The sequence below is a fragment of the Branchiostoma lanceolatum genome, chromosome 3 (assembly GCF_035083965.1).
Source record: "Branchiostoma lanceolatum isolate klBraLanc5 chromosome 3, klBraLanc5.hap2, whole genome shotgun sequence".
In the NCBI taxonomy this organism is placed as follows: Eukaryota; Metazoa; Chordata; class Leptocardii; order Amphioxiformes; family Branchiostomatidae; genus Branchiostoma; species Branchiostoma lanceolatum.
In genome coordinates this window covers 4326716-4351186 of record NC_089724.1, presented here as the reverse complement: position 1 = coordinate 4351186, position 24471 = coordinate 4326716, and the positions used below count along the sequence as shown (strand labels likewise).

The 24471-nt window shown below is 41.6% G+C and overlaps 1 protein-coding gene and 1 long non-coding RNA gene across 7 annotated transcripts in view; one reads left to right on the top strand and one right to left on the bottom strand.

Annotated features, from left to right (window-relative positions):
• Positions 1 to 24471, bottom strand: part of LOC136429791 (Kv channel-interacting protein 4-like) — a 99533-nt gene that overhangs the window by 11513 nt on the left and 63549 nt on the right. For 4 of the 6 annotated variants that reach the window (XM_066419763.1, XM_066419761.1, XM_066419764.1 and 1 more), the window contains 2 exons: positions 2673 to 2797; positions 77 to 146 (listed from right to left, as the gene is read on the bottom strand). In XM_066419763.1, coding sequence (XP_066275860.1) covers positions 77 to 146; positions 2673 to 2797 — 195 coding nt within the window. Of the gene's footprint in view, positions 1 to 76; positions 147 to 2672; positions 2798 to 14015; positions 14140 to 17948; positions 18068 to 24471 lie in introns of those variants that run through there. The other 2 variants (XM_066419766.1, XM_066419767.1) reach the window with 2 other exon arrangements.
• Positions 5308 to 7551, top strand: LOC136429785 (uncharacterized). The gene is made up of 2 exons (XR_010754811.1): positions 5308 to 6059; positions 6387 to 7551. It is a non-coding gene; the product is annotated as an uncharacterized lncRNA (long non-coding RNA).

Here is a 24471-nt window from a genome sequence, read left to right as displayed (position 1 = left end):
ACGTCGTACCTCAAACGGTAACGGAAGTTACAAAATGTGTACATCTAAATGAGTACGAGCGGTATACCCCACTAACCTCCTTGTGGGAAGAACTGTGCATAAATCTCCTTGAAAGCGTCCTCATTAACCAGGCCTGTGGGACACTCCTGCAAGAAGTGAAAGGTTTGAAATAAGACTTTCTTGAGACTGTCCTTAAGGACATGAGGACAAGGCACTTACCTCCTTGGGGAAAGAACTCGGAATAAATGCTCTTAAAAGTTTCCTCATTTACCAGGCCTGTGGGACACTCCTGAAAAAGTGAACAAAACCAGCCCTTGTGTAAGTACATGTTTATAGTAAAAGGAAAAGAAATTTTGAAAACATTTCTGATATCTTTTTTCGTAATACTTTTTAATGACTTAATTTCAAGAAAAATTTGGTAAAATAGTAATTTTGTTAAAATAATTTTTTTTAAATGTAATTTTTTTATGATTCCATACTAAGCTTAAATTGGGTAAAAGAGTATGAATTTTGTGCATTGAATTTTCCTACAGACAATCTCTGATATTTCTTATGATTTCACATTATGCAAAAATTGGGTTAAATAGTATTTTGCGACTTTCATTGGATGTTATTTGAAAGAAAAAATCAAATTTCACAAAAAACGGAACATGTGCTTGCTCACAAATTTCAGCTCTCTAATTTTTATATCTGGTTTTAGTCCTATGTTTCTAAGGTTGTTGCCCATGCTTCAGTGATTAGGATTCAATTTCAAGATTAGAACAGAACAGATGCAGAGAAAGAAAGCAGTGCATTTACAGCTGCAGCATGGGTCTTTGTGAGCCAGCCAGTTTCCTCAGCGTTGGGTTCTGAAGTGAAGTGGGGTGGTAAGTAATATATATATATATATATATATAATACATTCATGCAGAATTCATAATCAATTCTTCAGTCAACATATTCTCAATGCATTACAAATCAAAAATATTCTGTGAACATGTATACATAGCCCTAAGGAATATGATAACAGTGCATGAATTGGAACAAATCAACTTACAAAATACAACATAACACACCTTGCAACTATTACACTATCATAATACTTATAGTGAAAATTGGGAGTAATAGAACATTCATTGTATGCCTCTTGCATGCCTAGATAATTCTTTTGGTGGTTCAAGAATTTTCTTTTGACTAACGGTTATCATAGTTGTTCTTATGAGGACACAGGAATCTACGATTACTCCACTCTCTCTCTCCAATTTTATGTCTTTTGTTCCCCATCATATGGGGGTTGGACGTGCTTACACGTGGATGGGGGAGCCCCAGAACTCCTCATCAAGTGCAAGTCTTTTTTGTAGCAAGAGTTTTTACGGCTGGATGCCCTTCCTAACGCCAATCCAAACGCCAATCCAAACGCCAATGGGCTTAGGACATGGGAAATATGTGTTAAAGAAGTGCCTTTCCCAAGGGCACAACGTCTGGGTGCATGTCTGGACATGTCTGGGTACTCCACTGGGAATTGAACCTGGGTCTCATTGGTTCATAGCCGGATGCTCTGCCACTATGCCACACAGACGTCACTGTATATATAGTAGGTAACTTTGAATTGTGCCAATTAGCGCATATCTAATTATCATTACCATAGCAAATCAGTAATTATGGAATTTTGCAATAAATTGGTGTGTGCCTATCAGATCAATATGGCAGAGCCAGTGTGGCTTTCACATAAAAACATTCACAAATCAATAAGTGATTAATGTACAGAGGTGCAAATCAGCTCAGATATATGCTAACATATCTTATGTCATGCCTGGAATACCGGATTCAGAGGTAAGAATCAATGTTGTTACAGTTTTGTGTTCAAGGACACAAAACTCCCTCAACTTCAGGCGCATTCCGCATTGAGATGGGTGGGTATGACATAGATAAAATACAACATGGTGTATTCCGCATCACCCTTGGTCCCTACGTCTGTCGGGCGATCCTACCCGCGGTCGGGCTGGGACCTTGGATGATACGGAATACCCCATGTTGTATTCTATATGTATTACACAGTACATGACTTCATGTATCAGGCTACACCAAATATATTTTCTTGGTTATCGGATTTTTTCAGGGCAGAGCAGAGTTCAATGATAAAAAGAAACTGAAAAAAAGACATTCTCAGATAGACGCAAATACTAAAAACATTTGTCAGGTACTTAAAGTACAGGGTCAGGTCCGCTCTAGTGTGGCTTGTAACATTCCTTAGAATATCTGCAATGTTAAAACCAGATAAGCGTCTGACTGACCTGCTTGAAGCTACAACTCCATACTTGACCTGTATATATACTAGGTAACTTTGAATTGGGCCAATTGGTGCATACCTAATTATCATTAGGCCACACCAATTTGATTTCATGGTTAACGGAATTTTTGAAAAAATGCTAGATTGGAAAATCAACATGAAAACAGAATCTCAGGAAAGTTTGTACTTTGGTGCACACAGTTTCAGGGAGTGAACATGATCAGGTGCAAGTTTTCACCCCAACCTTCTGTTTTAATGATGTCCTTGTGCTAAAATCAAAAGAAAAAATCTGTTAACCAAGAAATTAAGATGGTTTGGACTAAATTGGTGTGGCTTTTGATATTATTTTTTTTTCAAAGATAGAATACAGCACTTTGGTACATAACACTGCAATGAAACTGACCTGCTTGAAGCCCCTGTACATGATCTGCAGCTCCTTCTTGGTGAACTTGGTGTTGCGCACGAGCTCGTCGATGCCCTCTGGCTTATATCGCATCACCTGCATCTCGAGGTCGTCAATCTCATTTTCTGTAGAATCAACAACAGAGTTTGCTATCAATAAAAAAGGTAAAGCGGTCGAACCTCAGACTGAGGACAAAGCATGACGCTTTTTCGTCAGCTAGAAGTGCAATGCGGCTTCGCTACGGCTTACGTTTTTGGCCAAGCACACTGGGTTACCCCTATCAGTGTGCAGAGAGAAATAAGGTGCTCATTTTAGTTTACTAATTTCCCAACACTGGACATGTCCCTTTTCTTTGAAATAATGTGTGAATGGAACTATAAACAGATTAACACACATGTCCCTGATGCTGAACACCATCCACACACGTACAGATTAACACACCTATCCTTGGTCCTGAACACCATCCACACTCAGGTTAACACACCTGTCCTTTGTGCTGAACACCATCCACACACAAGCTAACGTACCTGTCCCTGATACTGAACGCCATCCACACATACAGATTAACACATATGTCCCTGGTACTGAACACCATCCACAAACGTACAGATAACACACATGTCCCTGGTGCTGAACACCATCCAAACACAAGTTAACATACCTGTCCCTGGTACTGAACACCATCCACACACAGGGAAACACACCCATCCTTAGTGCTGAACACCATCCACACACAGGCAAGAATTACTTCATTCACAGTCAAAAGTTCCCCTGCTACTAACACTGTATTCAGGGTAAATATATTGCAAATAACTCCTTGCCCTGTCCGCGTTACCTTTAGGGAAAGGTTGGAGGGATGAGAATGGGGCAATGAAAGAAGATGGTAGGAAGAGATATAGGAAACCTGATCTATAAGAATAGGAAAGACAAATGGCTAAAAAAAAGAGAAAGCTAGGCAAACCTGTCCTTAGTGCTGATCACCATCCATACCCAGGCAAAACACACCTGTCCCTGGTGCTGAACACCAAACACACAGGCAAGTGCATCTGTCTTTGGTGCTGAACACCATCCACACATAGGCAAACACACCTGTCCTTGGTGCTGAACACCATCCAAATACAGGGAAATACACCCATTCTTAGTGCTGAACACCATCCACACACAGGCAAGAATTACTTCATTCACAGTAAAAATTCCCCTGCTACTAACACCGTATTCAAGGTAAATATATTGCAAATAACTCCTTGCCCTGTCCACAGCCTTTAAGGAATGGTTGGAGGGATGAGGATGAGGCTATGAAAGAAGATGGTAGGAAGAGATAAAGGAAATCAGATCTATGAGAATAGGAAAGACAAATTGCTAAGAAAAGAAAAAGCTAAGCAAACCTGTCCTTAGTGCTGAACACCATCCATACCCAGGCAAAACACACCTGTCCCTGGTGCTGAACACCAAACAAACAGGCATGTGCATCTGTCCTTGGTGCTGAACACCATCCACACACAGGCAAACACAGATGTCCTTGTTGCTGAACACCATCAATACACAGAACAACATGCCTGTCCTTGGTTCTGAACACCATCCACACACAGGAAATACACACATGCCCCTGGTGCAAGATGGTAAGAAGAGATATAGGAAATCAGATCTATAAGTATAGGAGAGACAAATTGGCACTGTCAAGACAAAATATATCTTAAGCGACAAGAATACCTTGGCACAAGGAAGGGATGAGGGTAAGAGATAAGATGGGAGTAAGAGACATAGGAAACAAATCTAAGAACAGGAACGGAAAAATGGGGACTGTCAAGACGTATATATCTAAAGCAACAAAAATGCCTTGGCACAACAAAGGCATAGACCCATGATGAAGAAAGATTGGATCGGGGCTAATGATGTTATCCTCAATACCATGGCATTAGAAGACAGAGTACAGTGCTTGGCATGGCTATAGGCAAGCAGTTGCATTTGCAATGCTGTGAGGCACTGGGTTGGCCGATCTTCAGATTAGGGTGGTTAAAGCGCTGGTTACAGGGCGCAAAGCGAATCTGGATAGATCTTTTATACCCTTTTTACACAAGGTACATAAAAATAACTTCTCGACAATATATCACTTGCCGTTCACTTCCCATTAATTACAAAGGATGACCAAAAATAAAAATAAAATATTGAAAAAGGAAATGAATGATTATACATTATGAACAGAGTATTATTTCACACAAACGATATAAAATTTTGTCGTTAAGCCACACCAATTTAATTTCTTGGTTAGCAGTTTGTTTTTTTAATTTTAGCTTGAGGACATCATTACAACAGAAAGCTGGGGTGAAAACTTTCCTCTGAGATTCTATTTTCATGTTGATTTTCCAATCGAGCAATTTTTTCAAAAATTCTGTTAACCAAGAAATTACAATGGTGTGGCCTAATAATGATTTGTTCCAAACCCAAAAGCTATAAATTGTGTATCTGTCACCATTACATTGAATATTCATAAGAATGATGAAAATTTTGTCGTCCTTTCTATTGTCCTCCAAACCCATACACAATACCCATCAAAGCAGACCCCATTATCATCAACTCTCATAATTCCATAGGGTACAATAAGACTACCACATTAAAAACAGTGAATATAAAGATATTCCCACTGACGTCACAATACATGAAATCTCGCGAGATCACTATTCTCGCGAGAGAACATGAAAGTGACGTCATCACCATCTATCAGCCTCTTTGCGGCGAACCGTCTTCGGGGAAGGACGTAGAGCTGTGGGCTCCTGGTTTGGCAAGGCGATTTTCCACGTGCGTGCCAGTTCCAGCCTCGGGCGTTTCGTTTTAGCCATGACCACTCCGGCTTGCAGTGTGAGGAGTCTCCAGGATGGAGACTCGGGGGACAAGAGTTCCCAGAAATGCAAGAAGCTAAAAGGTTCGTATGTCGTCTCGTTCAGCCATTTTGTTTTTGGAAGAAATGTGACGCTCATGACTGGGGCCACGGAGTATTATGTATGTATCCAGGCCTCCTGGGGTTAAAATGGGTGCTTCATGAGGGACGTAAATTTAGAGGTAAAGTCGTCGGGTGTATGTATTTGGCTGCTTGTAGGGGTTTTTGTGTTGGTGTAGCTGGTCGCCGAAGGTATTTCCTTGTGCGGAATTTATCGGTGTGAGTTCCATGTCATGCAGGTGTGTTTGTTTTTCCGTAAGCTAGGTGTCTCGGGAGGTATGTCCAGCTCCACAACGCAAGCTCAGGCTTCAACGGCGGTATCCGCTCAGTTTTCCGGCGGCAGATTGGCGCAGACGACTGGCACGGCGGGGTCTGGTGCGGGCTCGAGTTCATCGGAGACGGATGCTGCGGCAGGCGTTCCCCCCTTCGCTGCTGCCATGGTTCACCGGCAGGTAGAGTATCATTTGCGGGGTTAGTTGCCAGAGCCCCTTGTAATGTCTTGGTAGTTAGTGGTTGCCAGGTGGGTTTTCGGTTGCGCAGTTTTGAATTTGTTTGTTTTGCAGGTGGGATGCTCGGACGTTGTGGTGGTTGTTCGTTTGGGTGTTTGTTTGGTTTTGTTTTCTTGCAAGCGAGTAATGAAAGACCAGGCCGAGCCTTACATTTTTGTTTGTATGTGATCCATCCGCGTGTAGTTACCGTCGTAATGTTTTCCCTGAGCGGGGAGAGATGTGCAGCCTTTATTCTTTTTCAAAGGGCGTCAATATTCTTGTGTTTTGTAGTAGCCGAAGTACAGGGGCGACGCCATCTTGAAGTTGAATTGGCCGGGACGAGGACGACCTACACACGGACTAATCTGCTAGCTTCAGGAGAGGTACGCCAGTCAGGGGCTGAAAGATGTGGGAACGGAATGCTGGTTCAGTCAGTAGCTTGGGACTATAGAGGTAAGTATGCCAGCCTGGGGCTGTGGTCGGGGACAAGACGGCCAGGGGCCGCTCCTGTTGGTTAGCCTGGGGCTGCCGAGAATAGGAAGGTACGGTAGCCAGGCGCTGGGCGGCCTGAGACGTGGACGACCAGGGGCTGGTCCAGCAGAGTAGCCTTGGGCTACAGAAGGGTAAGTAGGTTAGCCCGGGGCTGCAGTTTGGGTCTAACGGCCAGGGGCCGCTCCTGCTTGATAGCCTGGGACTGCGGGAAACAAAAAGTGGGCCAGTCCGGAGCTGGGCGGACGGATGCTAGGATGTCCAAGTGCTGGGCTAGCAGAGTACCGGTGTGAAAGGTGAAGTTGGCCAGCCTAGGGCTGTTGGGTCAGGGGCAAGGATGACCATGGACCAGTCATCTTTGGTAGCCTGTGGCGATAAAAAGTAAGTATACCAGCCAGGGGAATGTATTTTACGTTCTAGGATAAGATCCGGATATGATGAGGCAGTGAAGATCGAAAGGCTGATTGGCAGTGTTCCCTTGCAAGACTTGCCAAGAGGTTACTCTGCTGGCCAGAGTTTTTTGGTCAGTCCTTACCAACCTCCGCCGCCACCAACGGGGATGGGAGGCGACGTGCCGAGGCCAGTAGGGCGGCGGCGGAACCATGCCAGAAGGGGATCGAGGACACATTTCTCTGTAATGAATTTGGGCACTTGTTAAAGCTGCCCTAACGCCCAGAGAGGGAAAAACTATGGTTTGTGATTGAGTTGGAAGAGAAGCGCAACGTACTGCGTGGTGATTGAGTAACTCACAGAGAGAGAAAAGCAAGTACTGTATTGTTGTGATTGAAGAACACTAGAAAAGAGAACTGTTAATACTGTATGGATTAACACGGGGAGAGAGTTAAGTAAAGTTTTCTGTATGGTGACCGAATAACATTTGAAGAGAATGGGTAAGTGCTGTATTGTGAGTGGAATTGGATCGGACCGGACTGTGACTTTTGAGTATTATTAAAGGTTTGTTTGCACATTCGTCTATCTCCTTTCTTTTCTGTGGCTCAATGGTTGAGGGAGCGACGTACTCTTAGGGTATGGGAAATGATGGGGGACAATGAATTCAAGTGTCCTCAGCCCTTTGATTTGTAAATTAGTGATGACCTCGTGACGGGGTGCAGAATGGTAATCGGTTGAGGCAGATGTTTATGAAGTAGAGGTAACTGGGGTGTAGTATTTGAGTATCGATGCGGCTGATATATTAGCGCCAAGAAAATTTAGTCGCTAAATTATAGGTTTGTTTCCTGCCCATTTTCTTCCTCTCGCGGACCGTGCGTAGGCCCAACTAAGGGTACCTCGCCATCCAATCTGATGGACCGGGAAGCGAGCGGGAGCACCCCCCTCCATTTTCGTGTGGGAGCGTTCCTACCGTGTTTCGTTGTTAACCTTCAGAATTTAGGCGCGACTTTACTAAGACAGTTGTAGTTAGTATGCCGGCTAGGGAGCGGCCATTTTCAGTTTGAACGCTAGGACCGCCCAAAAGAAGACTATCTATGTATGGGGTAGTCTGGAGGGGATTGCTCCCGCCCCGTACAGCCCGGTGCCAGCAGTGGAAAAGGTGACCTCGGCCAGATTTTGGACCGTTTTACAGCACCTGATTTTCCCAGACTCTTAGATTTAGAGCGGGGAAAATGCACCGACACTTTGACTTGGAGAGAGTTAGTGTGAAAACTAGAGATAAGTCAAGGACAAGTGTTAGATTCTGGGATCAGAAGGGTTGATATGTATGATTTTCCCAGCTGTGTTTTCAAGGGTTGATATGATAAAGGAGTGTTACCGCTATACCGGTATTTTTTCCTAGTTATGGCTGCAGTGTTGGTTTCGGTCAGTACATTGCTGCCACCTTTCAGTCCAGAATCGAGTGCGGAGCAGTAGATGTGTGGGTAAAGTTGGGAAGTTGACCCTTATTTTTGTATGCCTGTAGAGGTAGAGCCTGCATGTGCCATGACGAACGTTTTTCTTAAACCTGTGGATAAGCTATAAAGGACGCCCTGTTAAAATTGAACGGCGTGGTCAACGTTACGGGGAAAGGTTTAAGGAGGTTTTCAGCCAGGATGTGGCGGCAAATCGGATTACACATTTCTATGCAGGAGAGTCGCCTTCCTTTTTTAGGCTTAGTATGGGACGGCTTGGGGCATGTTTGTAGATCTTCCCCTCTTAGGTCAAAGCCGTCGCCGGTAATTTTTGACACAGCTTTGGCGTTCCCAGTATATGGACAAAACTCTTGCGGGTCCCCTGCTTAAGGGCAAGTGCGTGACGAAGTCATATCAGGTTAATCCCGGGAAACGGAGGAGGGCGAGTTCCGTTAGCGCAGGCTGGAGTCTTTGTCATGGGGAAATGGCTAGCTGTAGGTTATTTCCGAGCGTTACAGAAATCCACAACTGTGCGATGAGCGAATATCTGGGAATGTCGATATGGTCGATCGACCTACTCAGTTTCAGCTTACCACGGGAGGCGATAAAGTTTGAGATTTGGGGAATACATTCTCAGCTCTGGCGACGATGACCTTCGCACGTTGCAACGGTTGGTGGGAACCGTTTCCTTTTTTCGTAGATATATTGATTCCCATGGAGCTCTTACCCACGCGCGAGAAAAATTTGCAGGGGCTACAGTCAAGGGTCGCCCGGTGCAGATTTTCCCAGATTTAGAGAAAGACGACGACACGTAAGTTTCCCCTAGGTTTGAACGGACGCACTACACGACAGGTTTCACGGACGCTGCAATCTCGAGTTGGGCAGGGATCCGGTGTCTTCCAGAAAATCCCGTGCAACAACTTGCCTAGTCACTTAAAGGAGGAAAGGAGGTTGTGTTGACGTTAACTCGTTTCAGCCAAGCTGCAGAATTGTCGAATAAGATTCATTCGGATAACCAGGCGGTGGTTATATCCTAGTAAAGTCAAGGGAGCGAGATTGGATGTCGGACATATCTTGGGATAGTCGACTTTAGCGGTGAGGGTCAACGCATCCATTATCTTTGCCTATGTTAAATCCAATCTTTTAAAGCCTAGTATTATTCTTGGGCCTAGGGATTTTCGGGTTAAAGAAAAAGGGATAAGAGGGAGGACAGGAATACGCAGTCTTGGGGGGCAACCGAGAGGTTTAGAGAGTGTAAGCACGCGTCCTAGGACCCGATTTGAGTTCTTTTTTGGTTTGTCGTGCTTAACGCTTAGGACTTCGGGCCCACATTTCTCGACCCGCCGCCGGCCCGGTCGAAGGTTACCCGGGGGGTTGCGGCGGAAAACTTACGAGTCGGATGCTCAGGTGGAAACTATCGCCCTATGAAAAGTAAAGCAACACACATTTCGGAGCTTCCATTGATTCTGTGATTTTTCTTCACCGTTGCCTATTTCTAAGCCGGCTATCACAGGGCAACTCCTTTCGATGCCGGGCTTATAAAAGGTGGTAGGTAAGACCAGGTTCATTTGGCCACTTTGCTCAAAGACTGACCAAATGATCGGTTAGCGGTGTGTTGGCTAAATCAAGAAGCTCGTTGAAGAAAGGGGAAAATCGCAGGAGCGGGAATTCGGGAAGGAACCCCACAAAGCGGACGTCACTACCTAAAAGGTGGTAGGAGTTAACCAGGCTAGGGCCGCCATCTCCCTATTATTTAGACAGGCTGATGTATAAATTTTGGGGTCCATCCCGGCAGCGAAGTTTCTCGGTGTCCGACGGTCTTTAATTTCTAAGGAATGCGAAGTCATCTGGTCGCGGTTTATTATGCGAAGAGTCTCCAGCCTCACATCCTTTTTCGCTACAAAGATTCAATTTCACCTACTGGAAATGACCCATTATTGACGAGCGAGGAAAGGTTTTCCCCAGCCTACGAACACGGCTGCTAAATAATGCCGGCAAAGTCCATTGATTTTGTATTGAGTTGGTTCTGGAAACGACTGTTTACAGAGTACGCATAAAGTCAGTTCACAGCATACAAGTGTTGAAAGGCCTGCAGACACGTAGTACAGTGTCGTGAGAAATTGAGTTGACAAGGAGTATGGTATGATCGGAAAAGCTCGACGTTGAGAAACCCTCAGTTTATGAACGTATCTGAATCAACGACTACACGGTGCCGCGACTGTAGTATACAACTGGCCCGGAATTTGCTTTTCGACCGGATACGAAGGTTTCCATACACACACTGTGATTCTCATGCTTCAACTATTTAGATCCGCTGTTCGTATGGCAGAAATCCACTTTTGTTTCAGTCGTTAGTCCCTTCGTATGTTCTCGCACCTACACGAGAAACGCTAAACCAATGTTACTGTTACCCGATCAGTGGGTGTTTTATCAGTTCCAATCCAACATCCGACCACGAGGCAAAACACCATGATTGAGGCAAAACGTTTTGAAGGGAAATTGTGAATGACGTAGAAAGCATCTGCCATTGCTACGGCGAAGAGTTCCATAGGGCGCCACTATCAAGTGGACCCCAAAATGGTCGACAGTGCTCGTTGTTAATTAGGGGAGGGTCACGTGACTGAATACGCCCTAGAGATAACGAGATCCACTCCCGGGGGCAGGGATCAGGTTTACCTAAAAGTTGATTCTTCGCGGGAAATAGGGGACAAGAGTTATCCCATTTATTGACCCACCAAATACTGCGTTAGCAGCGGGTTAATAGTAAACCCTCGGAAAAATGTTAACAGGGAGGCGTTCAGGGGTTTTTGCGATGGCTGGTTGCGCGAATAGGCTCGTGTGCCCAGTTGAGGCATTTGAATGGTACAAAGAAGGGACAGGCGTAATGGTGGGCCGGTTAACGGGCGGCCTCCGGTTTGTAACAGTCTAGGGAATCGGGCGTGAGAACAGGCCTTCCGCACAAAGGCAGCTGGAGCAAGGCAAGTTCTATCCCAAAGGCGGGGAGACACCAGCCATCGTGGTCTGATTCAAAAAATCGCGTGAGTTCTAGATTATCCCACACGTTGGATTATTTAGCTGTAGGAAAGCCCTCATTGGACACTCAGCTCGCCACTTTGTTAAAAGGAATGATTCCCTGCTAGATTTTCGAGCAGGTTTTCATCACGTGTGCTCGGATGGGAGTTGGTTTAAGGGACGGAGAGGGAGTAGGGGTGTAGTAAACGGTGTGGAGAAAGAAGAGATAGGATCGGAGACACGATGGCAGATGTTAAAGAATTCATGTGTAGCGCGGGAAGAGTATGAAAGAAGTTGGTAATAGTCAGGATAGTAGGACGTCCAGGTTAAAGAGAGAAAAGAAACCTCTCTACAGTCTTCGGTCTCAGTAGGTGAGGTTTGGGGCTAAGGTGATTTGAGAGGGGAAAGTCTCGGCAGTTAAGGGTTGGAGAAGTTGAGGTTTGGGAGAAGGGGGAATTGCGGAAGTGAAAGGGAAGGAGGTAATTAAGGATTGGGGAGAGGTTGAGAAATAAGAGAGGATGGTACATCCTAGGAAAACGTAGGATGTATTTCCACAGGCCAAAATTGAGAAAGAGGACCGAGGTCTTCGCACCCATTCCTTAGTCTTTATCGAGGTTCATCAGGGTAAATCTATACATATTCCCACTGACGTCACAATACATGAAATCTCGCGAGATCACTATTCTCGCGAGAGAACATGAAAGTGACGTCATCACCATCTATCAGCCTCTTTGCGGCGAACCGGCGGAGGAGAGGGAAAGGAGAGTTAGGGCTAGGTAGTGTCACATTGGGGTAAGGAAAGGGAAGGAGTAAGGCAAGGTCTGTGTCGATTTTTCCCCACCCACCCGCCCACCCTTCCAGTTCTGTACCTCTGTAGGCCTTTTTACCTGTTTGGACCTCGGTCTTCGCACCCATTCCTTAGTCTTTATCGAGGTTCATCAGGGTAAATCTATACAGATCCACTGAATTAATGCGGCATCAGTAATCCCCAAGGAATGCCACAGGTGTTTACGACACTCGTGAATAGTTTCATCAGGTTTGTAAATTACTAGTTCATGACAAGTTTTTATGTCCACAACAAGTACATAAGGCCACACCAATATTAGCCTTCTGTTTAAATGATGTCCTTGTGCTAAAATTTAAAAAAAAAAAATCTGTTAACCAAGAAATTCAATTGGTGTGGCCTGAGGCTGCGTTTCCACAATATGGTAATCACAGAGCGATCGTACAGTAACCTAGATTGAAATTGTGTGACCCTTGTGTTATTATCATTAGAAGATAATGCAAGGTGTAAATTTTGAGTATGATTGAAAAGACAAAAAAACACACAAAATGTTAAAAGGTTCATTCTTTATCTTTGAAATTCATTGAGGATCTGTAAAATCTTTGGTCACTCTTCAGTAGTTGTAGCAAAGTTGCAGCCTCAAGTGGGAAGTGGATACTAATATTACCAAAATGTCTGCCAGGTAAATTCTTTCTGTTTTTATCACAAGAAGACTGTTTGATAATTTAGGGTGTTTTTTACATCATGTTGCCATTTTTACAGCTCAAATATATGTATTCATCATGTTGGTTTTCCTAGATTTCCATTGATATTCTACTGATGATGATGATGATTCTACTACCTCAGGCCCACAACACAAGCATCTTTTTAAAAATTCTGTTAACCAAGAAATCAAATTGGCGTGGCCTAAGCTACCTTTCCCAGGGCCTAAATAGATTCTATCACTAATAGTACAATGTAGGTTGTGTCATGAGAAACGCAAATCTTCCTGTGACCTACAAACCCGATGAGGCTATTCACTGAACACATGATAGACTATATATGGAAATCAGTACCATATACGATAGGGTGGCCAGTAAAACATAACAGAAATATGAAGTAATATTGCAGACGATATTCTTGGAAGATTTTTAAAACATCCATTAGAATTTTCTGTCAGAATATAATAAAGGTGAAATCACTTCGTAAAATGTCAACAGAGTCTATTTATAAACTGAATAAATATTCATATTACCTTAATGCATAGATGCTGCATGCAATTACTACCTTTGCCTTTAATGATTTAACACCCACTGGGCTAATACGATACAGAATTTATTGATCAACTATAATCTATAAACACCAAGTCCTTATTTCAAAATCATATCGAAATTCGAAGCCAAAATGATACCTAAGCCAACAATCCCCTTTTGTGCCTCACAACCGCAACACAAAATTGCAGGATGTAGAATACCTAATAGTATGAATTCGGATGCCCTGGGTAAGAAATACTCAAGCAATACATGTCTGTATTTGTGATGTAACATAACAAACGGCCATGTTTCAAAGGGGGCCATTTCTGCCATGCATGACGCTCACTGTTCCACGGTGTAGCCGTGTACAAAATATACCTCATGCATTTACACATCCAAAGGGGGCTGGGACATGGAAGAATTCACACTAATGAACAACCGACGATCCAAAATTGTGCTAAAAACCAGTCTAAATCACCGACAAGGGATCTTACAGCCATCATGATCATGGTTTGCAGAGGCGAGAATATTGAGACGATCGTAAGGAGGTCATACTTACACGACAACACGAGAAAAAAAACCCATGGATGTCCTTAGCTGGCACTGGAGGAAACCTTACGAAGGTATCTCACAATCCTCTGAGCGCCAGAAGGCAACATATACCCAGGACACTAGCTGAAATTACATTCTCCTAACCCCTTCACCCATTGGTTCATTTGAAGGTATTATCATAATTTATTCGTTCTCCCATATGGGCTTATATACATGCAGTACGGGGGCCATGCTTGACAGCGGGGTGATTCCAAACATTGTACCAAATATGATGAGTAGTTTGTTACATGCCAAGAAATACGAGCTAGAAAACAGTACAGCAGTTATATACCAATACACCAGCCTTGAATATTATTGAATACAACCATTGTTATGCTTTATGATATCAAAGAAAGGGGTTTCATGAAAACTAAAAAAAGATCAGTCTTTGATAAGTAATATCAAGGCGGTTTCAGACAATATATCCCAGCTGTGAATGTCACATCATTTATGATACTAGTTGTCCTTGTACGATTGTCATTGATAATACAAATTAAAACAAAATGCAGATAGAGAATAATATCTTGATGAGGATAAAATGAGAAATATGGTCAGCCTTTAATCTAAATCTAAATCTAACATGACAGTAATAACTGGTTTGGACTCTATTATGGTCTATCATGTCAAAAGCATGAAACCTTAAGCTTAGACCTGTTGTTAAGTGCAATTTGCCAATAATACATTAAACATAGTGATAAAATTATAATAAATCATATTACGCGCAATAAATATAATAAATCATATAATATGTCTTTTGGTACATGTTTGACTTATTTTTGAGGTGGAATTTTGATTCATTGTCTAAAGCATGGTCAAGCAAGCCACACCAATTTAATTTCTTGGTTAACAGAATTTAAAAAAAAATGCTAGATTGGAAAATAAACATGAAAACAGATTCTCAGAGGAAAGTTTGTACTTTGGTGCACACAGTTTCAGGGTCAGGTGCAAGTTTTCCCCCCAGCCTTCTGTTTTAATGATCATCAGTGTCCTTATGCTAACAAAAAAATCCGTTAACTAAGAAATTAAATTGGTGTGGCCTAATATAGACATTTTAGGAATATCATGTACAACTAGAATTATTTTCAGAGCATCTCTTTTATATTAAAGATTCTGAGGAAGTACTGGGTTGCAGACGAAGAAGATGACAAATTAAATTAGGTCGTAAACTGTTCAACTTTAACAAAGGAGAATATTCCACAAAATGCCAATGAATGAACACATTTGTCATTTGTTTCAAAAGGTCAGGCTACAGTAATACTCTGTATACATGGGATATTGTCTTTCCAAGAATTTATGGTTGGCTTAACAGCAACAAAAGCGTAAGATTCCTGCATTCTATGGTGACTGCCAGAGGGGTTCAGTGTGACGTACATGAGGCTCTGTATGGGGGAGTTAAAGTGTATCAGGAATGCCGAAGAATTACCTACATTTATTACACACTACGGTAGTCTCATAAACATCCCTAAGGCATTAAGCAGCCCACAGATTGCGCTCTATGGTAAATTAGCGCTGTTCGATAACAAATTACACCAAATTAGACCGTTCTGATTACGTCTAAATATAGGCAATAAGGCCACACCAATTTAATTTCTTGGTTAACAGATTTTTTTAATTTTAATTTTAGCACAAGGGCATCATTAGAACAGAAGGCTGGGGTGAAAACTTGCACCTGACCCAGTGTTCACTCCCTGAAACTGTGTGCCCCAAAGTACAGACTTTCCTCTGAGATTCTGTTTTCACGTTGATTTTCCAATCTAGCATTTTTTTACAAATTCCGTTAACCAAGAAATAAATTGGTGTGGCCTAAAAGGCATGCAGGTCCCAATAGAGGGACTGAACTGAGCACTGTGGAATGCGGTAAAGAGAATCTGAATAATTATCAGTAAAAATTCCACAATCAATTCAAATTCCCCTTACGTCAAGTGATTGGCAATAGGTTTAATGGGGTCAAATTATTCACTAGATTGAAAATAATGAAAGTAAAGAAATTTTACGATTCAAAAGGAGATCTAGAATGATATGGACTGCATATCATAATACACAACGCTATTATGCATTTATCATATCTATTCATTTTTATTTATTGTCAAATGCAACAGTATATTACACCGACTCTCAAGGCAGTGTAGCTGATATTGGAGAGTCGACATGTATGGACAGACAGATACATAAGCAATGGGAAATCTACACAACACTAGATTAGATACAATGCTACAATCAACCAATAAAAATCAGCCTACAATCCAGTTTAACATTGTTGAGTCCTATGATGAAAATACATTTTTTTATATACATGAGATAAAAGAGATAATAAGTGTGTTCGGAGGTCATTAAGAGAAAAGGTGAACTGATAATGTCCATAAGGTGTTATCAGAGTCCACATAGTAGGGGTGACAGGAATTTGTCATATTGATTAGGAGTGGCAATCTCATAATAATCTGTCATTTCATTTCAAGCATGGCATACCAAATACACATTGTTATTGATAGGAATATCCGTCATCTAGATCTCTTTATTTTCAGCTGGCTTGTAGTACCTCGAGATTTGGAAACAGAATTCTAACTGAATTATCCTTATCATTAGGCCACACCAATTTAATTTCTTGGTTAACGGATTTTTATTTAAAAAAAAAAACATTTTAGAAAAAAAATATGTTAACCAAGAAATTAAATTGGTGTGGCCTTACCTAGAAATAACTCACCTCTGACCATAATAGCCGCAATATGACTAATTTGCATTCCCCATAATCGGATGAGTCTGACTCATACCAGGCAGGCACCAGTTACCGTAAATCTCAAAATATTTCCAACGTCTATCTAATATGATATTATATTATATCAAACTTGCAAACGGTACATGTATACATACGTATCCATTGTGTTGATTGTTTCAACAACAAGCTTAACTACAAGGTCACAGTGCCAGAGAATTTATTTGCAGCAAACATGAATGAATTAACAGTATTCACAAATAATGTTGCTAATTTGTCATGGAGCTATAGTTTAAATACATTTTAGCTTCTTGTTTATTAAGATGTTATAGTCAAATTTCACTTACCATCTGTTTGAATAACTACATGTATAGCATTGTTGTGGCAACCAGTACACAAGAAAACCAAAAATTATATACATGTATCAACTGATCCTTCATGTTTTTATTCATGACTAACCTAATACCACAGGTTTCAATATAAATAATTCATTTACAAAATAATGCAATACCTTTATTTTCTTGCAGAAAAAAAATCTAGTGGAATGAAAATTAGGACAACCATTACACTTGCTTATGTCAAGACCTTCCAGTCACAGTAAATGACCATTACACACTCACGATAAATAGGACAGGTGGAGACTCAAAATACACTGCGCTGACATGTGTTCTATTTTTGTGCTACTTGGGCCACAGTAGGTCAATTCGTATGAATCATCTTCGACACCTTTCATCCAACATTTGAGCGGAAAGCAGCCAAAAGAATATATCATCATCCAAAGAATCATTTCAGTGTTGAAGATGAATTTCATTTTGTGATGAATTGCCCAATCTATAGTAAAGAGAGAGATGCGCTGTTACAGAATATTACTACTTAGACAATATTCACCCTATCTCAGGAGTCAGGTACACAGAGCGATATTTTCTTTGTACCGTTGTCATGTCCGACTCCTATATCCATCTACATAGGTCAATTCCTCCATAAATCATTCCAAAAGCGAGACAGAATTACCCATACATGACTATATTGTAACCAATATACTGGTTTCGATAATATTTTGTACTTAGAATTGTAGGATAGATTAACCTTATCTTATAGTATTGTTGATTTAATGCCATACACTGTACCATGTACGATTGTTGAGCAATAAAGTTCATTAATTCATTCAGTATTACAGACTGACGCACTTACCAGCGTGCATAATGCACAGAAGACTCTGAGGTTCCGCAGGGGTAGGAATCTATTATTGTTTGGGGCCTGCAGTTGGGATTTAAGATAAAAATAGAGCCTGCCATACCGACTTGACCTGCTAGAGGTCCCTCTTGACACTCAGCCATACTCTACTAGTCTCTACTTGGCTACTAATGCATCACTGAGCACAGCATCTAATCTACATGTGTACTAATAGGCCACACCAATTTAATTTCTTGGTAAACAGATTTTTAAGAAATAATTCTAGCACAAGGACATCGTTAAAACAGAAAGCTGGCGTGAAAACTTGCACCTGACCACGTTCACTCCCCGAAACTGTCTGCACCAAAGTACAAACTTTCCTCTGAGATTCTGTTTACATGTTGATATTCAAATCTAGCATTTAGAAAAAAATTCTGTCAACGATTAGAAATCAAATTTGTGTGGCCTAATCGAAAACACTAACATTTATCTTCCCAGGCCTAGAATTTGTACTCTCCAAGCAGAGGAGGGGTTCCGGCAGGTTTTTGACGTGTTTATAGGCGTTTTTGGCGGGCTTTCTACTTTTTTTTTTTTTTTTGTATAGCCAACCCACACTCTCCAAGCAGAGGAGGGGTTCCGGCAGGTTTTTGACATGTTTTTGGGCGTTTTTGGCGGGCTTTCTACTTTTTTTTTTTGTATAGCCAACCCACACTCTCCAAGCAGAGGAGGGGTTCCGGCAGGTTTTTGACGCGTTTTTAGGCGTTTTTGGCGGGCTTTCTACTTTGTCATTTTTTTTGTATAGCCAACCCAAACTCTCCAAGCAGAGGAGGGGTTCCGTTTTTGTCAGGCTTTCTATTTGGCCATTTTTTTGTGTATAGCTATAAAAAAAAATGCCAAAACGAATAGCCCAACAAAAACGGCTAAAAACATGTCAAAAACCTGCCGGAACCCCTCCTCTGCTTGGAGAGTATAGAATTTGCACATGTACACCATTGCATGTCAGCGTCACGCTTGGTGAGGTAATACACATGACATACATGTTGTTTACAACCCTCAGGGGAGGACATACACACCATGTGCCAACTTAGTGGGGGGGGGGGCGGTTAAACGGTGTATGCCATCTGTTAAAGAATCTTTCGTGAGGAAGCCCCCTTTTTGTATATTTCCCTATTTCTATTACACAATTTCGCTCTTGTTAATCAATCTTTTAACTCCTTGAAATAATTCTTTTTAATCATTAGAAATGTTGACATTTTCTGAACCTGTACCAAGGTCAATTAGTTGAAAATATGTCACACCGAAAGGGCAAAAACATCTACGACTACTCAGTTAACATATATTATTTAGGACAGACTTTTCCCATGGGGCTCGTTTCAACTCATTTGTATTATCACTCATTGAATAACCTTTAAGATATACATCTCCACGATCAATCTGACACCTTGCAAGTTCAATGATTACTGAGAGTGAGTCTTGAAATGCAAGGAGTCATTTTATTTTCGTTCTTTATGCAGTGACCTCCTCACCATGAAATACTACACCATAAATACAATGTATATGCATTACCAATGTATTACTTTTATCTGTAGTTCAGAGTTGTTTTGAGTGTAAAATTCCGACACCGCCATACACTCCTCTCCCCTTCTACTGCGAAATTGAGTCCCCGCAAAAAAAAGCTAAGACTCTCACTCTACAGTACCTAAAAATGTACCTACACTGGTGGTACAAGTACAAAACTGGACTTTATATTTGACCTGCAATTTGACAAATCTTTGGTAGCATGCATAGTCCAGTGGTTAGCGATCTTGCCTCTGGAACTAGAAGCCCCGGGTTCGATCCCGGCTGTGTCGCTCACCCGACATGCACGCTACCGGGAAGGGTCGCAGTCCTTAGGACGGGACGTTAAGCCGTAGTGCTTGTCGAAAAGAGCTAGGGGAATTTCCCCGGTACATTGAACCTGTAAATACTGTACATAGAGTCTGTCTTCTCAGTGTCATGACCAGTGGACTGAGATAAGCTCATTTGTTCATTGAGTCCATTTGAGCTAAACTGGTTCAAGATCACTTTCCTTTCCCTTTTTTTTTCTACCTGGTGACTCAGTACCTCCAAGCCTGCTCCTGCCCTCAAAGTCTCTTCTTAGCCTGCTGAAAGGAAAGGAATCTCGATCCAGTTTAGCTCAAATGAACTCAATGAACAGATGCGCTAATCTTCCACTGGTCGTGACAGAGAGAAGACAGACGCTTAATAATGTACAGTATTTACAGGTTCATTGTACCGGGGAAATTCCCCTAGCTCTTTTCGACAAGCACAATGAACAGTGGACCACGGCTTAACGTCCCGTCCTAAGGACTGCGATCTTTAATGGTAGCGTGCATGTCGGGTGAGCGACACAGCCAGGATCGAACCCGGGGCTTCTAGTTCCAGAGGCAAGATTGCTAACCACTGGACTACGCACGCTACTGAACTCGACATCATCAATCATAAACACATAGCGTTGAAAGTTGAAAATGTGCACACATATTATTGCGATGTGAATTCAAGCGAAAAATTTGCTTCGAGGCCTTATCTCATCAAATTGTGTTCTTTCAGAGATGTTTAAATGAGAATCTCTCCAAGCTATAGCTAGTACTTATAGATAAGGCCACACCATTTTAATTTCTTGGTTGATGGAATTTAAAAAAAATGCCAGATTGGAAAATCAACAGGAAAACAGAATCTCAGAGGAAAGTTTGAGCTTCCAATTCCATTTGTTCGTTCGTTTGTCTGTTTCCCAATATTGGCCAGTCTTGAAATGTTTTTGTGCCCTTTCTAAATGTGTGACTGATAATTTGTCAAGCTAAGACGGGATAATGAATCTACAGTTAGCGAGAAATTGTACCTAAAGTTGGCCATGAAAGTACATTAGAAGCGGGTCCATATGGGGATACATGGATTTAGAGAAGGATCTTGAGGACAGGAGGACAATGTCCAGACTTTGCATGATGTACAAGATGACTAATAAACTTGTGGAAGTACCAACTGATAAGTATCTAATACCAGCTCAGAAGAGGACTAGAAATAGTCATGCTTTTAAGTACCAGAGTTATCAGCCAAGGATTGATGTGTTCAAAAATTCGTATTTCCCGAGAACCATTATAGTACAATGGAACTCTATATCATCAAGTACTGTAGGAGCTTCCTCACTAAGTAGTTTTAAAGAACGGTTGCAGTCAGATATGCAAAGACTAGGTGTAACACTAACAGACCGTTCGGTGTAATATAACCAGCTGCTGCCACGCCGCGTGCCTGCGAAGCTGGTGTGTTATGCCTAATGGCGGTTGTACATTGTACCGGCTACTGTATATAGATACAGATTGTCAGAAAGACACAGCTGAGGCAATTTAGCCAAAAGTCGGGTGCATTTTGAATCCCGAAAAATATAATCTATCAGAAAATAATACCCACTTCCAGAGTGGAATGCTCCTTTGACGTGCTCGAGGCATCTCCTCAAACACAGGACCCCCATTTTACGTAACCCTTTCGAAAGACAGTGCAGCCCCAGGATTGAACCGGGGTCAGTTACCTGAGTCAGTTGAGCTATAGGGACGTCTCTCCACTTGGCAGGCATAAACTTATTATATAAGTGCTGCGTACCTAAAGGTAACATCAGGTACAGGTACCGGTACAGAAGTTTAGAAACAGGTACGTTGTACCTGTACCTGAACAATTTGAAAAATTAACATGTGTTTTTCTGAACTTCTGCAATGACAAAAACATTTTAAAACAGTTTTCAACTTGTCAGTATCTTTATTCAAAAAACATAAAATAGGTTTCCTACCGCCAAACTCTCTTCAGGCCTTGCTATCAAAACTTGCGGCCTGTCTGGATGATTTGTTGCATATTTAAGTTACGCTGTTCCAAGGTGTCACTTTCGTAACGTTTGGTGTTGTATGAGGTCAGGAGATCAGTCACAAAATAAGCACATACTTGGTGTAAATTTATATCGGTACAGTACGGGTACTTCATGATCCTATATTTTGGACCTGTATACGGAATCAATTTTTACGGTACAGTACCGGTACACAGAACCGGTGCGCAGCACTAGCATAAAATATCAACTACCATAAAATTCCTATCTACGTAAGCACCCCTCCTAACGTAAGCACCCCTGATTTGGGGACGATTGCGGGCCTGACTCAGTGAGTTGAAACGTTCAGGGGAAAACCCCTCCTAACGTACGCACCCCCTCTCCAGCATTTCGGTTGATTTAAGACGTTGACATGAATGATCATCCTTCCGATGATGTTTACCAACTTAAAGGGTTACTGAGAAAATGTTCCTGGGTAGAAAATATCAAACAATTTAAATATATGTATCATTTATTCTTTATTGCTGATTGTGTGGTAGCATTCCACACTTCATTTGCATGAAGATGTACTGTACTCTCATGCTGATATGCGATTTTTCGGGTTAGATCCTGGCTGTGTCGCTCACCCGACATGCATTAGTGGCTAACCGGAAAGGGTCGCAGTCCTTAGGATGGGACGTTAAGCCATGGTCCACTGTTCATTGCGCTTGTCGAGAAGACCTAGGGGAATTTCCCCGGTACAATGAACCTGTAAATACTGTATATAGTGTCTGTCTTCCTGTCACGACCAGTGGAAGATTAGCTCATCTGTTATTGAGTTCATTTGAGCTAAAATGGTTCGAGATCACTTTCCTTTCTTTTCCTTTCCTTGCAATGGCATGCAAAGCAATGAGGCTTTCACATTCAAGTGCATTCAGAAGTTGGATCACTGTTATCATTAAATACACTGCTTCTGAGATTGAGAAATGTCTTTGATTCCCGAAATAGCGCAGGAATTGTATGGACAAAATGTTTTGATGCAGAAAGGTAACAGAGGAACAAAATGGAGCTAGAATAGGATTGAATATTCAACCAAGCTACAGTTATGACTGCAATTAAGATGACCGATTAATCATTATATTATTTTTGAGTAGCTCTTATGTTATCAAACCTGTTGGTTTTGGAAAAAATGATGTTTTGCATTTGGTCAACTTCCTATCATGTACATGAAACTTTTGTGAAGGTTATCAATCCAACACTTGCAACAGAAAATATGATTGTGGAATACAGCAAACAAATCCTTTTGATTATCTCATTGCAATGCACTTAGCTTATAAGGCAATAATGAGTACCTCTCAGGCCACACCAATTTAATTTCTTGGTTAACGGATTCCTTTTTTTAATCTTAGCATGAAGACATCATTAAAACAGAGGGCTGGGGTGAAAACTTGCACCTGACCCTGTTCACTCCCTGAAACTGTGTGCACCAAAGTAAAAACTTTCTTCGGAGATTCTGTTTTCATGTTGATTTTCCAATCAAGCATTTTTTTTCAAATTCTGTTAACCAAGAAATTAAATTGATGTGGCCTCAGATGGGACATAAAGTTGGCGGTTTTATGTTTTCCTCCTCGACCATGTTAAAAAAATTCTTAGGCCACACCAATCTAATTTCTTGGTTAACGGAATTTTTGAAATAATGCTAGATTGGAAAATCAACATGAAAACAGAATCTCAGAGCAAAGTTTGTACTTTGGTGCACACAGTTTCAGGGAGTGAACAGGGTCAGGTGCATGTTTTCACCCCAGCCTTCTGTTTTAATGATGTCCTTGTGCTAAAATTAAAAATTAAAAAAATCTGTTAACCAAGAAATCAAATTGGTGTGGCCTTCCCGGTGCAAGTGGTTCAAACCAGTTACAGTCCGGTCTAATGCAGCTTGTTCTTCAACCGTACAAAAACTGAATGTGTTACGCCTAAAGGCAGTGCACCAGTTGTGTGAAGCAGACAAAAATATCTTTGTAGACCTAAGGAACCACTTTGTAATGGCGTGCACTTAGCACTCTAGATAAAAACTACAGTACAGTGACTGCTTCAGAATCTGTGTATGGGAATACTGAATTTGTTCATACCCACTTACCGTATTATGTAAGGCCACACCAATTTGATTTCTTGGTTGATGGATTTTTGGAAAAAATGCTCAATTCCAAAATCAACATGAAAACAGAATCTCGGAGGAAAGTTTGTACTTAAAAATGGTACACACAGTTTCAGGGAGTGAACAGGGTCAGGTGCAAGTTTTCACCCCAGCCCCTTCTGTTTTCATGATTTTTCTTTTGCTAAAATTTAAAAAAAAATCCGTTAACCAAGAAATTAAATTGGTGTGGCCTAATCTACAGGGTTGCTTATTGCCACTGCTAATAATATTGATAAGTGTTCTTAGCAATTTTGACAATTTCATTACAATCTTGAAATCAATTTCAACAAAATCCATTGCAATTTTGTCGACTTCCGAACAATTCGTGCTGGAACTAATAATAACATTCTGGGCAAATCCTATATGTTTATGTACCGTTCCTGTTCCATTTTGAATTCGGCATGAGTGAAGGCACCTGTCACACAAGAATTCCCACTGATTATTGAATTTCCACTAAGTTGTTTTGACTTCTCTGAAATTGCTAAGAACACATGATAGGCACCACTGACTTATTACATACTAGT